The following is an 18,722-nucleotide window of genomic DNA, read 5'->3' on the forward strand; positions in this document are numbered from 1 at the left end:
ATAAATAATTCTTAAATAAATAAATAATTAATTTCTATAATTAGTACTACATAATAACTTAGTTTCTCTTATAATAATTTGTGGTTCTGAACTTTCGTAATTTGAACTTTTGTTTATTTTTATGTGATTGTGGGACTTAATAAATTGTTTTAATATCGTGAAATTTCTTTTACTGGACTATAACAAGTGCCTACCTGTTCTTCCTACATCTGAATGTACCTCCACTCCAGGCCCGGAGCTAGCCGAGGATTCGGAGGCCTACACCAGGACACAGCTGGGTTGTCATGCATTCATATCAGAATCAAAAATATATGTCGTGCTCCATCTATAAGTGGCGGAGCACACTGCAAAAAGGCACATACCGCACACGGTCCCTTAAATTGTACATTTCGACCTCTGTAAATCCTGATGACACCTAATCTAACGATTGCCTCATCTAATTTCAGCTGATCAAGATTTCGGCCCATGGCACGCCCACGTCCAGTTCGTCGTATATCTGGTGGAGAGCTCCAGCGGTCGTCATACGAGGGAGGCCAGGGCTCTCCGCTCCTGGTTCAAGAGCAGCTTGCCCGCCCAGCAGAGACACAGACGCGCACAAGACTTCTTCAGGGACCTCGTCTCGCCGGATGATTTTCCGAGAGGTAATAGACTAAATCTTATATGCATCCATTACATACTTGTAGGGATTGCAATTGCCAATTGAATGAAAATGCCAATACCGGTTTTTCGGTATTTCTTATTTAATACCGGTATTCGTTAAAACATTAAAGAACAAGTACTTAAGCAGTAAATATGTCTATTAAAATCTCTTTAAAACATTATTTATAGCAAAAACCTATACTTATACATATTGTCATTATGTTGACATTTAAAAATATGTATTGGTCATAATATTGTAGAAATGGTGGTTTTTACAAATAATTTGAATAATTATATTGACAATTTTAACGCGAAAAACGCAAAAAGCTAGTGTTCATCGAGTGCAAATAAGTCCGGCTGCAAGAAAAGCTTCTTAAATTCAACGCTTGTACAGTCATCCAGTGACGTCCCGTGGGGGTAGGCAGATTGATCGTCGCTTGGGGGCGGCAGTTACTCGAAGGGCGGCAAATCGAGGAGAATCATTTGGAATATATAGAAATAGCTACCTATTTATATAGCTTTTATAGCTACTATTTAGTGTTGACAACGCGACTGGCGCGTTTGCATTAGTTGGCCATTAGATATATTTAAATGTGGTAATTAATTAGTAATTATCTGGTCAGCAGTAAATGTGATAACTTAGTAATAACGAAAATATCTTTTCATTAACAAATTCAGCTCACTGGTTTTTTCGGGTTCGCGATATCTGGTTTACTGCCGTTGCCCTTCGACGTCCTAGATGACCAGAAACGACACGGGCAGATTTGCGAATAATTAGTCTGATATTTTGTTAGTAATGGATACATACAGCACATTTCTTAGATACTGCACTCATGAAGGGATGATAAAAATACTGTATAAAAAAATGGGGCGGCATTTTGGCGCTGCCTAGGGGCGGCAGTTTATTTAGGGACGTCACTGCAGTCATCCATAACATAGAATAATTGAACATTTGTCACGGATGTTTACTATTTCGAAATAGTATTATGATAATTCATCGCGACAATTATATTATAATTAATATCATATTATTGATAGATTTTTTTCATTATTTCACATCTGTTGCATTTGCATTTTAGCAGCACATAACTTATAATTCATTTTCAAAAATTTAAATTAACGAAAATACCGGTATTGCAAACCCTACATACATGGTTAGATTTTTTGTGGCGTTCTACCCTTCTTCCACCCTTTTTCCATCTTCTGACCTAAAAGATAATATAGAAACATTTTTCCGTTCTGATGGACCCCTTATTTATACGAGGGTGGGTCAATAATTCCTTAGAAAAAAGCATTAAAACAGTTTTTATTTTTGTATTTTTTTTTTATTTCTCAACATAATCTCCTTGGAGCTCAATACACTTGGTTAGACGTTTCTCAATTTTTTTTAAACCGTCAGAAAAATAAGTTTTCGGAAGATCCTCAAAATAAGCATTTGTCCGATCGTTGACTTCTTCATTTGAAAAAAAACGTTGTCCACTTAGCCATTTTTTTAAGTTTGGGAAAAGGAAAAAGTCACTGGGGGCTAAATCTGGCGAATACGGTGGGTGGTCGACCAATTCGAACTTCAATTCTTCAATTTTAGCCATTGATCGTAAACATGTGTGAACACGGGCATTGTCCTGATGAAAGAGGATTTTTTTCCTGTTTAAATGAGGCCGTTTTTCTTCAATTTCGTTTTTTAGCTGGTCCAATAAAGATGCATAATAATCCCCTGTTATTGTTTTTCCTTTTTCCAAATAGTCAACGAAAATAATTTCACGTGCATCCCAAAATACAGTAGCCATAACCTTACCAGCCGATTTTACGGTTTTCGCCTTCTTTGGACATGGTTTGTCTTCGCAATCCACTGCTTTGACTGTTCTTTCGTCTCGGGAGTATAGTGGTGTATCCATGTTTCATCTACAGTCACAAAGCGACGAAAAAATTCATCCGGATTGCGTTGCATGAGCGACAACAGGGCTTTAGAGGCCACCACCCTATTGCGTTTATTGTCGACTGTGAGCAAACGCGGCACCCATCTTGCAGAAATATTTTTCATGCCCAATTTGTCATGTAAAATAGAAATGACGCTACCTTTTGAGATCCCTGTAACTAGGGAATCCAATCCCGAGCCAAAATTCTGATCCCGGGATTTCGGGATTACAATTTGACAATCCCGGGATCCCGGGACTGGTCCCGGGATTGGCATTTTTTCCATTGTTAATATAAATTTTTTATATTTACAAATAACATTCATAAAATCGGTCAAAAATAAATCGAGACTATTTAAAAAATTTATTGTTAATATTGTATACGTTCAATCTTGGAAATACACAAGTTTAACGGAGTAAATAATATTGTAATTTAAATAATAATGTGAATTTAATAGGAGATTGCTGCTTCTGATAGTAAAGACTTAATAAATGGATTAGCGAGATTTAAAATAGTAAAGCAAATAATCATGGTGTACTTATGGCCTTTCCGCTTCATAAATCTAATTAGTCAGACAAATATGAAACTGCCGTAAAACGTATGATATCATGGTGGAATTACTTTGTTAAAAGTGCGAAGCATTGTTTTTTTCCAATCTTTCCATTTTTAATAATTTATGTGAAAAAATAAAATGAATCGGCAACCTACACATGGGTATAAATCAAACTTCATTCAAACTCAGTTTATTTCTAACGTAGTTATTTTTTATTTTAAAGTATTTTTTCTGTTATATTTTCGCTTTTATTTGATTTTCCATAAAAATTGATAAAAAAATCAATCCCGAAATCCCGGGATTATGTTTATCAATCCCGGGATTCATAGGTATCGAAAATAGCTCGGGATCCCGGGATCCCGGGATTCGGGATCCCGGGATTGGAATCTCTACCTGTAACCTCAATTATCTCACTCAACTTTAATCTTCGGTCACTTAACATCATATCGTGGATTTTATTGATCATTTCTGGTGTAGTCACCTCTACAGGACGTCCTGAGCGTGGTTCATCCTTTGTTGATGTACGACCACGTTTAAATTCATTTAACCAGTTATAAATAGTTGCAAGTGAAGGAGCAGATATGCCGTGAACTAAATCCAACTCATTTTTTATTTCCTTTGCTGTTAACCCTTTTATATTAAAATGTTTAATAACAGCTCTAAGCTCAATTTTCTCCATTTTCCATTTTTCCATTTTCCACAAGCAAATTTTTTTTTTAAATGTACGAGAAACACACAACAACCCGACCAATCTGATTGAAACTTCGCAGCATACTGAATCGGTAGTGCCGCTGCATGAAAACAAACCGCTTACAGTACTAGTCGCGCCACCTGTCGGCTTTTCTAAGGACTTATTGACCCACCCTCGTATCTATCATATAAAAGTGAAGATGAAGATGAAGAAAACTATTACAGAGACTAATGATTAAATTGACTGAAGAAATTTCGCATTGCAGATTCAATTGTAGCATGTTTCAAACTTGTTCTCTTCGTTATATTTTCACTGTCACTGGCGTAAAACGCCTTTCATTTGCGTTACAATCATAAAGTACCTTTTTTCCAATGAATCGTCATTATTTAGATGAATAATCACATAACATTCTAAATGACTTGTATATAAGTAACCGAAGCAACAGTTTCAATCCACCTTGTATTAAAAAAAACAATGAGTTTAACGCCAATAGATGTTCTTAGTAGCCCATCATTCAACCATTCTAATATCAGTATAAAATATAAATACTGTAGAATCTTTATCCATATTAGTAACTAAAAAAAAACTCAAGTTGACAGAATGATTATTAACTGATTCTTTTAAAATACTCCAGTTATGATATCCACATTTTTTACATAACGAGATAAAAATTATATGTTTTTACCGGGCTGGTTATTGAACTTTTTGCGCTAGTGTTCAATCCGACCCCTGGTTGGTAACACCAGTTTACGCCAGCGATTATGAACCGTTTTCTACATGGGCCATCAATGTTAGCTGGCCGACATTGACTTACAGCAGGTCATAATATGCTCAAATTTAAATTCACAATTTTCAAGTGGACATGTTAGCAGAATAGGTAAACGACACGAACGAACATTTTCAATAATCACCTTTATTGCAATGTAGGCAGAGTTCATTTTTCAACTATATTTTATTTGTGCATGAACATCTGCAATTTTGTAAGTGAAAATACAGTATTGCTGTAGATATAATATGAATGCGGACCTGCATTAACGACACGACACTTATTGCAGTGTAGGTAGAGTTCATTCTTCAACTACATTCTTCTGTATTTATCTGCTTTGCGAGGAATCTATCCCTAGATATCTATGAGCATGGTCGACGGCAGCTTTTATTCTTCACGTGCTGTGTCTATTAGCAAGTAAATAATGTCAGATTGTATTAAATTCTATAGATTGCTTTATTAGTTGATGGCTATATCGGTTCTAACACCATTATCAAGACTACAAAAATAGACAATTAATCTTGAGTTTTATACCTACTTGAGTTATTTAAATAAAGTTTTGCTAACTACAGTGCTAACTCAATCAATTAAATATGGCAGAGCACCTTACTAATAGAAGGACATGTTTTATCAGAAAAGATCATATTTCTAAATTCACCTGGCTATCATCTGGTTTATTCTAAAGTTAAAAAATTAGAATGAAATAATTAATAGTGCCCTCAGCGAAATGGTTGATATTTCAGTATTAGCAATGCCAAACGGACTCAATAAAATAAACTCAAACCATTTTTACACCAATGTACAGTCAATTAAACGAAATTATGTCACTATTAGTTACATTGGGTGTTCCAATTTGAAGTGCCGGTAAATACCGTGACCTCTTTCATTCAATTAATGTGACATCATCATTGGCACGTAAAAAATATAAATCACTTTAACGACCCATGTATCTTGTTCAAAACTAGATAATTTCTCCACAAATTTACACCACACTGTGGGGTTAATTGAACAGATTTTTCTTGTGGAAATAGGTACTATTATTAACAATCTGCTCAACCTTTAACACAATGATACTCAACCTTTTTTTTCTTCGGGCCAAATACATATATTTGTAAAGTAACGCGGGCCGCATCACTACTGGTGTGACGAAAAAAATCATGAAACCCCCCTTTTTAACAAAACATTTTTGAGATTTTAAAAATTATGCGTGTTTTTTTAATTAATCGTGTGCAATAGCAACACTCTTATACCAGATCTGATGTGGACCATAATGACAATCCTCTTCGGGTGTCACTATCTGTGCGTCAAAGTCGAAACGAATCTCAAGATATACGAAATTCTTGATAATAAATGTGTTTCGGGCTGCAAAAAGTTCAATATTTTTTATTAAAAAAATAATTAGAACGGCGTCGACGCATGCATCGCTTTTGATAGCTTTACTATTTATTATCTGGCAAATAGCTACTTATTTTTAATTGAATAGGTACATGATTGTAAATTTTAATCCATTATTCTGCTTCTAAGTTTATTTTTTATTTGGTTCATAGATGCGAATGTTTGTTCGCATATATATGTAGAGCCAAAGATTGTGAGAATACCAAACGCTAGTTTTTTTAACGCGTCATATGTTTCAGGCAAACTATTCCATGTATCAAATATTATTGTTTCTATTTTAGGCAGTTGTTTTATAACTGTCCACTTGTTCTGAGAAATCAAAACTCATGTTATAAGGCTGCTTGAGATGAGGTGAAATTGGAGTTTATGGATGAAGAGCCGCAAACGTCTTTGCAAAGAGCCGCATGTGGCTCGCGAGCCGCTTCTGCCGACCCCTGGTCTATGGCAGAAATGGCGAACCTATGGCACGCGAATATTTTACCTTGCCTACAATAATTTTTACAAATCTATACGCAAAAGGAAACGACGAAATTCATGGATGAATGACAGATCGCGTTGTATGATAATAGTAGGCAAATACTTTTCAAGAATAAGGATTACGTCTAATGTAAATATATAATTGCATAGGTCGGTCCTGAGGCTTTATGCTTCACATAATATTACCCCACTGACCTCATCAGGCGATGGGGGAAACCGCGCTGTGACACTCTGATTGTGATCGATTTACAATGTTTGCGACCAATCCGGCGATTAAAAATGAAAATATTCAACAAACAAACCTGATGAAATTTATCGACAGTCATTCAGATTATCTTTATTTAGCTTGTTATCTTGGCTCAAACATAATCGCTAAAAATGGAAAACCGTTCAGTGACAGTGGAATATATGAAAGAAATGTGGTTAAAATGCTTCCACGATCTATTTGAAAATTTGGAAAACAAGGAAAAAATATTCAAAGAATAAAAGATAAGCCTTCGGCTGGAAACACGATGGATAATAGAATCTCACTATTTTTTAATTCTTTCCCCATGAAAAACTGCCGACACGTCAGACAGTCAAATAATAAAATTTTGGAAATTTTGGCACGCGTACGTAAAAAGGTTCGCCCACCCTGATTTATGGGATATTTTTGTCTTCCTTGATCTGGTCTGTTGTGTACCTATTTATTATGAGAATAGGTATTCTTTTCATTTCATTAAGTAAAGGAAGTCATGAGACTTTATTTTGACCTGAATTTAATGCTTCACTGATTACAGTGAATATCATATTATGTATTAAGTCCTATCTCAATTGTATGCATATAATATTATCTATTAAATAATAATAATGGTGACATTATTTGCATATCTAAATATAATAATAAATTATATGTTAAATGGAATGATGACATATTGTGTATATCAGTCGTATTCAAACTGTGCGTCGCTGCCAACACCCAGGGGCACCGCAAGCAGTTTGAAAATTCTAAATCAATTAGAATTGTAGTTTATGTTTACAGTTGTTTCGGGCTATAAACTTATCATCAAAACAGTCCAAATATAAATTTTTATGTACGAGTAGGTACATATTTGAATCATTGATAATGGATTTATATCTCGAAATAGCTGTCAACATAAATTATCCAAAAGAATTAATAAACACCTTTTTCAGCGCATGAAATGGAAAATTTTACGAACCGGAGCGCTCAATAATTTTCTGAAAATTTTAACGTAGTTATCAAGTTTATGTATGTTTTATAAAATAAATGTCTTAGATTTTTTTTCTTATAGGTATGACCTATCTAGCTGAAATGGTCAAATTATTTTTTCCATAAGGTGGAGCGATAATTTTGGGAAACTCATCAATCGGAACGGTGCTCCGGCTCATTTCGAGCCCTGAGTCCTTTTATCAAAACGAATAAAACAGATAGTTTACAAAATAATGCAGAATGCAGAATAATAAATTAAGCTAACTATCATGTTATTGTGTTAACAATAATAATTCTAATTACTTATGTGCAGAGGTATCAAATTTCAAGTCATGGATTTTCTTCACTTTTACTGAAAAATAGCTATGTGATCTAATCAAACGCCCCCCTGAAAGTGAAGGACTCCTGAGTATCCCACACCGGATCGAGCTAAGTGGAGTTATCAATCAATGTTGCCTAGAGTCATAACTCACATTTTGCAATTTTGTCATTTTTGAGTTAAATATACCAAGTGATTCTAAAGGTATTAATCTATATAAAAAAAATAGTTGGCTATTAAAAGTCACTTTAAAGATTAATTTATATTTTCATTTCTTGTAAAATGGAATTCTACCAAGTAAATGGTAACTCAATATATAAGTTGAAGATGGCGGATATAGCCATCCAAGCAAATTTTTACGGCCTATCTGAATAGTCTTGATAATGGTGTTACAGTTACAATCGAAATAGCTATCGACATAACCTTTTTAAAAAACCTGTAGAATTTAATATTATTTATATTTTCATTTCTTGTAAAATGGAATTCTACCAAGTAAATGGTAACTCAATTAATAGATTGAAGATGGCGGATATAGCCATCCAAGCAAGTTTTTACGGCCTATCTGAATAGTCTTGATAATGGTGTTACAACCGAAATCGCTATCGACAAAACCTTTTTTAAAAAACCTGTAGAATTTAACTCAAATATTGATTTTCAAACTTCATTTCTAATTATCTGTTGTTTTTATCAAGGATAAAATTCATTTTGAACTGTTCGTTTTCACATGACAAAAATCCTGATTAGAGGTTTTTCCGTGGATATCATGAGATATTTGAATTCATAGTGAAATTTACCCATGTTTATACGATATCTACAAAAGTTGTTACCGGATACTACATTGAGATTTTTTATCGGGTGATCGATTGTGTTTTTCTAACGTATATTTTAAAGTATTTTTTTCTTAATTTCAGATTATGTCGGCTATATAAAGAAAATAATGAAATTAATGCAAAACGAATACACAATGCTGCAACGATTGGAAGTAGAACTAACACAATTGAAGGAGGGTCCGGCACCACCTCCTAGACCTCGTAAGTTCATCATATTCTATTACTCTAAATATAATTGTTTCTATAAATATACCAGATGACAGACGTAGCGTCAGGAGACCCTAACTTTAAAACGTTTAAAACTTTGTAAACGCATTGCTGTCATATTACGCACTAAAAAATAGATATATTATTACTTAATTTAATTTAAATTGAATAAAATGAACATTACATTATTTGTGTCGCTGAGTTTCAAAACCCGCTATAACACTTTTTCGTTATGTTGAGAAAATCTATAAAAACTTTTTGATTTAAAAAGGTTTTTGAATGTTTCAGTAGTATTATAGCGGGTATTGATAGACGCATTGATTTTGTTTCATAAATGACAGTTAATCGTAGCGGATTTTGAAAGAGGCGATAAAATTTTCAAGTCGAGATTTTAATAACGAATCCATCGATATATATATCTTAATTATTTCAAAAAAGTGCTATAGCGGGTTTTGAAACTCAGCGACACATTTAATGGTTTATTTATTGGTGTTTAAAATGTAAATGCACACACTGCGGATACAGTACCTATTCCCAGCATTATTTTATTTATTATTGAAAAAGACAACATGCCATTCGTGTTCATTAATACTATTCACACAATCTTTCATCTATTGATCGATTAAATGCTTGGATATTATTCATTTTTTTTTATAATCAGTAAATTCTGCAACAAGCCCGAAACGTCAAGGAAAGAAGGAAGAAGTACACACGGTGGAAACCCAAAAATCTATTACGATAAGATAGAATTTCTACGGCTGAATTAAATATTTTCTTGGAGTGTCACCGAAAAATATTCATTTGAATGATTACATTCATTCAAAACTGCGAGCATGTGTTGCTACAATTTATTATTTGGTGTTAAATATAAAGTTAGTGGTAATTATTTTTAGTTAATTTAGTAGAAAATATGTTTAATTATATTGTGTTTAAATTTGGTACTGATTGAATTTGTTACTGAAAAGCAACATGATACTCGTATAACGTTTCACAGTTAATTTAATAATCATAGGCGATAGACACGGCTTTATTTTGCCGAACAATAGCAACTCTCTTTATATTATTACTCTAAGATTAAAACGGATTTCTGTAGCATATTTTTATCTTATAACAATGGTAAATAATATTTAATTTTGTAGCTGGTAGTGGTTACAAGATCATTCATCTGGACCGGGTTAATGGCAAAAAGGGTACAATCACAATTTTATATTTTTATGGCTTTTGATTTTTACACCCTAACCACATCATCTGTGTTTGTTGTTTCGTTTTCTTTTAATAATACAATCAAATATAACCACTGGAATACGATAATATACCTACTTACCATATGTTATAAATTTAATATAATATCTGTTCATTGTTTTCTTCTTGTATGATAAGTTGTATGCAAAAAATAATATGAATGGTTTTGAGTTCTTGTTGTTTGTATTTTTTTTCATTCATTTACTACTTACCAACTTAAAAATGTCAAAAAAAAGCAAATAAATACCAGCATTCTCTTGGCCTATTGTGAACACTGATCAGCGTATGATTTAATTAATTACGAAATGTTGTCATGAATTATTTACTATTGCATTTTCAACAATTTATTCAATTTATCCTTACAACTAACACATGAAGACTATTATTTTGAATGATAGAGTCGGTGTTGTAGTAATCTGCTATTTGATAATAAATTATTCTGTGGTAAATTATGGGGTCGAATCCCTACTGAATACAGGTGAATACTCTGCCCACTAGTGGCACCTAGCAGCTGATTATAAAACTTGTATTATTTACATTTAATTTAATCATTTTAATTAATTAATCATTCAATGTTGTTACCATACCGAAACTATATTCGATATAAATATAAAATACATTATTACCGTGAATTATTTAAATTCACCTTAGATAACCTTAGAGTAAACTTCAGTTTATTACTCAAGCTACCAGTGGCACCTAGTGGAAAAATACGAAGTTTGCAATTTGAGACATTATTAATTTGGTTTTTTTTTTGAAGTTATACTTCTTTTGGCGCGTTTGGGAAATCAGATCAGAGTGTATTCTTGGCGTGTGACATGTAACTCATAATTTATTTTTACACGAAAAAAAACGCACTCGATTGGATTCGAACCACTGATTGTTCGGTTATCAGCCGAATGCACTACCTTTACGCCACAGTATGATACTGCAATTGTGACGACTATACAGTATAATATTATAGTTTAGAATTGTTCCGTTGCCGAGGCTGCGAATTTATTATTGTCGGCCATTTGTAATTCCTTACGTAAACAAACTATTAAACGTCATAGTGGCAGTTGTTACTTTAAAAATAAAAACAACGATAAATAATTATATAATTTAGTAATATAAGTTAAAGTGTATAGAAATAAACCAACGGCGTTCCGATAAGCGGTCCTTTTTCTTGAGTGTGTAATTTAACAAGATAATTAAGAGCTAGTCGAAGAATCTAGTGCATCACAAGTTTTGTCTTTGTTTTGTTACGCCAAAGAAGTATAAATTCTAAAGCGCGTACTTAAGTACACACATCGATTTTTTTTTAATTGTAAGTTTATCTTTGACATGAAGTAAAAAAGTATTTTTATTTTGAATGTCTATTCTCCCACTAGGTGCCTATAGTGGGCAGAGTATGCACCCATATTTAGTTGGAATTTAACCCATATTCTACCACAAAAAATGCAGAGTTTTGACAAATAAGGCGTTGAAAACCAAAACTATTACTCTAATTTGGGCCGTGGCTCAAAAAGGTTAAGAAACCCAGCTTCATATGAAATGCAAGACTGTGTATTGGATGATAAATCAATGTTTTGTAATAATAGTGTGTCAAATACCATTATGTCGGTGAATTTATGTATGGATTCAATCCAAGTAGAGTAATAAATCCTTCTTTATATTTTTCAGTATCATCTGACGAGAGTATGATGGGCCGTATAATCATCATCACCGTACAAAGAGTTCTCGAGCTGATAGAGGCTGCATATCCTAATCCAATCACCCCACAAGAAATTGCCAAGTTCGTAACAGATATTTTTAATTTTTTTTTCAAATTCTAGTGATTTACCAAATTTTCATGTTGAAATTTTGACTCAGCACAAAAATCTTGGTATTGGTGAAACATTTTGATAATCCAGTAGAATTCCAACTAGGAAGAATTTACTAAGTGTTTTGTATTTTCATATAAATGTCCTACCTTTCTGAACCCTCTTTATGGTATTCTTCTTCTTCTTCCACGGCGCTACATCCCGGGGTGGGATTTGGCCTCCTCCACAACCGCTCTCCACTCACTCCGGTCTCTCGCCACACTTCTCCAGTTACCGGGTCTTCCTATATGAAGCCAGTCCACTTCTACGGCTTCAGCCCATCTCCTTCTTGGACGGCCTCTGGGTCTCTTCCGTTGGGGTAGCCACTTCGTCATGATCCTTGGCGCTCTAACTTCAGGCATTCTCTCCACATGTCCCGCCCATCGTAGTCTTTGGGACTTACAGTATCTTATGATTGTTTGCTGTTCAATCAGCTCTTCCAACTCGTGGTTCATTTTTATTCTGTAGTTCCCATTTTCCAACGTGGGTCCAAAGATTTTGCGGAGTATTTTGCGCTCGAAGACAGCTAATTTGTTTTCCTCGTTTTGAGTTAAGCACCAAGTCTCACAGCCATAAGTGACCACTGGCCTTATAATTGTTTTATAAATTAGAAGTTTACTTCTTCGGCCTAGAATTTTCGACCCCACCAGTCGCTTGCAGGCATGCCAGCATTTATTCCCGGAGATAAGGCGGATTTTTATCTCCTCTGCTGTCTTATTTTGGGTATTTAGGCTGGATCCGAGATACGTGAACTTGTCCACCCCTTCATATGCTTGCTGTCCTATGTCTATATTCTGCAGCGGTACCTGATCTTTATGGTATATCAGTAGAAAAAGGTCAAAAATGTTCCCCTGCACATTGAAAGCAAGCCGGGGTAAAGAGAGTAGATCACATGACGTACCTAGTTTGCCATCTTCAGTAAAACTCGAGCACAAATCATGAGTGAGATCATGAACAGAATAATTGAGATGTCAGACGCAAATAAAACATTTATTTTGCATATACGAAATCGAAACCTGTATATTATAGAACCGTACCAACATAGTGTTGCTATTATTAAAAATATAGGTTGACCGAAAACTATTTCTTCGTTAGATTGGTGGCTACACTGAATAGTTTTCCCTCGCAATTTTATGTCAAAACTCAGCTGTAAAACGTAACCTCGCAAGCAGGCGGTAGCTTCGGATATTTTCGTACGTTCTCGGCAATCTTTGCTTGAATCTTTGTAAATCGTGGCAGACGGAAATAGGATTGGTTCCAATTTGCTCACGATCGTTCACGATCCTGGAAAACCATAGATAATAGATCTTGTCAGTTGTGGCAAGACGCAATCTGCCAATGTAATTTTAGCATAAGTAATTTTGGTCCCCGTTTTAAGCGGATTTCGGTACCAATTACCCTCAGATAACAAGGACCCGCTGTACCTATTAACTGATAATTTCAAAAACTGTTAGGATAACTCAAAATTCCATGAAAGAAAACTCAATCTCTGTTGAACTTAAGTTAAAATGATTTTTTTGAAATCTTATAATCATGAATTTTTGACAATTTGACAATTAAGAATGTTTAAATACTGACTATAAAAAGTATGTTTTGTCCAGTATATTTGCATTATAATGATGGATTGAAACAGTAGTGCAGGACCGTTATAATCGTATTTAATGATATTTACTTTTTGCAGAGCACACGGCTGGTCAGAAGAGGAGGTATCAGACTGCCTAGAACAGCTCGTGCAGAGAGGAGAAGTGAGGCCTCTGGATCATGGAGCCTACACCAGACACCACGCTACCGATACACATGTTCAGGTATGTTCAACAACCATTGACAGGATTAGTTCTGTCACCACAGACACCACCTCTATGTTAAGTTTGCTTCAAAGTTTACCTTATTTTTTTGTATCACCCTAAAAATTTAATCCCCTTATCCAGCAATTTTATTCCCACCTAGTATGAGTTCACGGCCCACCATACAATTCTCGCTGGATGAAATCACGTCAGTAACGAAGGGTGGAAGTAGGCTGTTCCACCATAAATAGTGCACATTAAACTTTGTTAGTAATACATATTTGTTTTTATTGAACTAAGCCTACAATTTACAGATGGTATTGGTAATTTTTTTTAAATCAATTAAACCCTGCCTAACTAAACCATAATAGTTTTGGTATATTTTGGGCGATATGACAAAAATTGTGCACACTTTTTCATTCATACTTATTTGTTTTCGTTGGATTAAGAATACATATTACACACACTGTTGGTTAATTTTTTTTTTTTAATTCATTAAGATATATTCTTTTATAGATATCATATATATAGATATAGATATAGATGACTGAGAATCGTGTCCTGGATGATTTGGCTTTTGAACAGCCTATGATCGGCTTGACCCCACTTGTACGACACGCAAGACTTGTGGCACTCATAATTTGGTGCTACTATCTAGTTCATCCAATGTTTGCTTTAATATTCCGATATCAAATCAAATCAAATTTATTTATTTTACATATAATGAACATAACAAATTATAAATTCAAAGCATTCACGACATTACATAAAATAAGTGTTAATAATTTTTAAAAATAAAAATACAGAGATTAAGTAATAAAATAAGAAATAAAATAAGAAAATAAGTAAAATAAGTAACGAAATAAAAGTAGATGGAAGCACACAGAGTGAACTTTGATAGACCCTATCTTAAAAACTCATAAAACAACGTCCACCTAAATTCATCCTCACGTAAGTGAAATATATCAATATCCGAAGCGATTTCATTAAACATGGTTATTGCCCTCCCAATTGGCATTACTAATGGCAGGTTAGTTCTGCACCGTGGGAGAACAAACAATGGATGCCCTCGATTCCTAAGGTAATTATCAGAGACACACAAGCCAACACCACCAAGAATGGCAGAGTTCACATTTATGCCGCGTATAAGTCTGAAAAAATGATATCTGACATTGGCGTCTGACATAATGACATAATCTGATATGACATATTATCTAAAATACAAGACAGCGCGGATAACATAAACGGACGCTAACAATCCTAATAAAAATTATGACAGTTAAGCCCCGCGCATTCGATAAGTGTTCAGTGGCGCCTGCTAGATTTTCTTAACCGCACCCCCTCCTGTCGCATTAAAAATCAATTGAAAAATATTACGGAATTTTTTTCAAAATAGACACTCCTAAACCATTTTTCTGAATAACTGCATTAATTGTTCGACTTTGCTGATGCTCGCAGGTGTGTACAGGGAATAAGATTACCCAGTTTTCGGTTTTTTTTTTTTAAAAACGTGTGGTTACCTGCTATTGGTCCACATGCAATTGGTACTCCAACCATTTCATAGTGTATGATTTTGTCAAGATAAAATTATAAACTTGTATAATATCTGCTAGGTGGTGAAGCAAATGCCAACGATGGCATCGTCCAAGCAGCCGAGCATCGCCATCATCACTGCCCTCTACTGCGAGAAGCTGGCCGTGGACGCCATGGTCGACAACAAGGAGACGTTTGTCAGATACACCACAGTCGGTGAGTCTAACAAAATTATACCACACTCGCGTACCAATTAATACCATATTGACCATCCTTATTCTAGGCAACGTGAACATCAGCTACTGTAATACTTATGTACATAATTATATAAGTTAGTTTAAGATTATATTACTAACAACGTTATTTTAATGTTCACAGATGTCATTGTTTTGTCATTTTTTTTAAGTAATGTTTTCTTTAACAATAAATTGGCTTTCAGTAAGTCTGGACGGGCGCATTGGTGAAAAATTATATTCTTATAACTCATATTATGTAACTATTATTAATAAATAACTATATTCTATATTAGGGTCTAGCGACAGCCCGCTTCTTCATCCACACGAAATGGATAATATACATAATTAAGCAATAGACTGATTCAATTTAGATAGACAATGGTAGGATCATGGCATGTAATCTTCTACCCGTACCTCACCTACTGCTGTTATCTAAGTACTTTACCTACACATACTACCTACACACCCGACGATGAGCCTCTCCAAACTATTATTTTTCTTTCTGGACTTGGTTTTATTTCATGGAATTTTCTTGGAAATACAGTGTGGTGGTTTGCCGTTGCCGTTCTACGTCTCCCCCGTACAGTGTTGCCATCTTTTCAAAGTGGAATTATAGTACAGAGCCTGCAAAATTATAGTATTTGGGGAAAAAATATAGTACGCGTTGTCATCTGATGAAAATGTGTAGGTTTTTTGTTTCTAAGAAAAAAAATAACGGAGAATTTGAGAAACTCCGAGACCCCTTTTTATTTAGGTACCTCTTGCCACCAGAAAATGCTTGCCTTCCGAAGAATTCAAGAAAATTCATTTAAACCAAAGGCAAGGAATTTTTTTTACATTTTTCGAGCATTTCTTTATTAATTCATCATGGGCACTTCTGAATCGATTATAACCGCTGCATGTCAAAGATTAGTTTTTTGTTTTGTTATGCCAAAGAAGTATAACTTCTAACGTGCGTAGATCATTAGTACACACACCGATTTTTCCAAGTTCTCCAAATCTTATAATATTGCGAAATTATAGTACTTTGCACCAATTTATCGAACGGAAATATCGAAATTTTAGTACTTTTTACATATTTCTTCCGATATTCAAAATTATAGTATTTTGGGCGTACTATACATATTTTATATCATACATAGTACTCGGACCAAAATTATAGTACAAATACTATAATTATAGTACGGTTGGCAACACTGCCCCCGTATGACTGTTTTTACCTACTTTATTGTATTAATTTATTTTATAACTTCAAATTAATTGTATTCATTGTCAGTGTGTATTTACCATTGGTGAGTGTACATAGTGTCTGAAGATGCCGAAAGGGTTGCAAAAAATGACTCAAATGGAATAATACAAAACTTAAATCCATTATAACTTATTTTTTGCCTTTCTTACCGAGTCAGTGTTATACAAAACTGCTGACTGCCTGTGAATTATTAAATAAACAAATGACAATTAATGATATTAATTTGAGAACTGGGTCACACAGATCTGTTGACAGCCACAGTATCCCCTTTCCAAAAATTAGAAAGTAATTTAAGTTATTACAAATAAGTGATGTGAGAAATTCACATTAATCTTATTGGTAGGGATCGTACGAATAGTCCTGGATTATCTATGTTCTCCAACAGGCATATTCAACCAACCTTCGGCTTTGGGGTGAACACTTATGGATGAACAGAAAGTGTGTGAAGGGGGGAATGGTTCAACCGAGCGCCAGGACAATTGGGCGCCGCACTGTCAAATGAAATAAATAGACATTCGTTACGATTTTATACGGAAAGTAGACGAGGAAATTTAATCAGTTTCTATCTTAATTAAAGTTTTAATTCGTTTTGCTCTTGACATAATGTTTTTTATTGCCGATTGAGGATTATCATGCCTGAGGCTTTATATAATAATAAAAGCACACTCTTATAGTTGGAACTGAAACATATGCACAATTAAATCATTATTTATGTGTGCATATAATAATTTCACGAATGTCAATTTATTTTCGAATTTCATTCGATTGTGTGACGCCCAGTTGTCCAGGTGCCAAATCGTCCCAGACCCGTGAAGGGAAAGTAAATAAACAAGAAATATTCATACATAAAACATCTACAATAAAAACACAGATTACATACAAATATTCACATTTATTAATAAAAATAAAAGACAATAGTTAAAAATAGGTATAATAGATTATCCATCAGCCATTAAATCATTAGATAATACATTAAAACTAATCAAAATAATTATATTAAAAGAAAAACTTTCAAAAATAAATTCTATTACATAGCTTAATATTATAATACTTCCTAGGTACATAATTGGTCATATAAAAAAATGACTTCATTAGGTAAATACTACGCTACTATAAAACTATTAGTTGCAATGAAATCATTTGACACTAAAAGCTTGGGAGACGTCCTTTTCAATATTGAACGTTCCCTTATTGGTTGACTTAAATCGAAAACAACCAAGCTTTAAATAATATGAAACACAGACTTGGCGCTTTTTGTAATAAATCGAGACTTAAAATATTTTTTTTTCATAGGTTTATGTCGCGTTTTGGAATTTATAGATCAATACATATTGTGTAAAATTATACAAAGAATATGTGCGTATTTTTTTCTCGATTTTAACCAAATGTGGACTTATCGCTTTTTGGAATTAGACGCCTCATATTATATATTATGAAAAGCCAATAGTAATGAAAATTATTTATTAGAACAACTAAATTAAAAGTAATTACAATACCATGTAAATACTATCACATTTTTTAAACGCTTTAGGGGAAGGGTGTAGCCTATTGCCCCCTTCACACCTTACTAATCCAACCATTCTAACAGTAAATAATATACAGTGAAATTCCGATATTACATTTTTGAAAAAGAATGCCAAAAAAAATTTAAGTATATTATTGTTTTATTATGAAACGTAAAATGACAAAGAATAACATGTGCCCGCCCCTAATTGGCAAAAATTGCATTGGGCACTGCAGACGTGTCCATAAATAGAAACGCGTTAATATTTTAACAATTTCAATTGAATATTGAATATTTCAGCCGTAAATAGCGAAAAAATATTAATTCCGGGC

At 33.8% G+C, this 18,722-nt stretch overlaps 1 protein-coding gene across 2 annotated transcripts in view; it reads left to right on the forward strand.

The window, feature by feature from the left end:
• The window catches only part of LOC147078894 (uncharacterized), a 177,994-nt gene that overhangs the window by 72,553 nt on the left and 86,719 nt on the right, over positions 1 to 18,722 (forward strand). For both annotated transcript variants that reach the window (XM_085951172.1, XM_085951164.1), the window contains 5 exons: positions 447 to 641; positions 8,876 to 8,995; positions 11,906 to 12,017; positions 13,766 to 13,889; positions 15,482 to 15,617. In XM_085951172.1, the coding sequence (XP_085807298.1) occupies positions 447 to 641; positions 8,876 to 8,995; positions 11,906 to 12,017; positions 13,766 to 13,889; positions 15,482 to 15,617 (687 nt within the window). The remainder of the gene's footprint in view (positions 1 to 446; positions 642 to 8,875; positions 8,996 to 11,905; positions 12,018 to 13,765; positions 13,890 to 15,481; positions 15,618 to 18,722) is intronic.

Source organism: Rhyacophila brunnea, unplaced genomic scaffold (genome assembly GCF_057557595.1).
Source record: "Rhyacophila brunnea isolate RB1 unplaced genomic scaffold, BYU_Rbru_1.0 scaffold_10, whole genome shotgun sequence".
NCBI classification, from domain to species: Eukaryota; Metazoa; Arthropoda; class Insecta; order Trichoptera; family Rhyacophilidae; genus Rhyacophila; species Rhyacophila brunnea.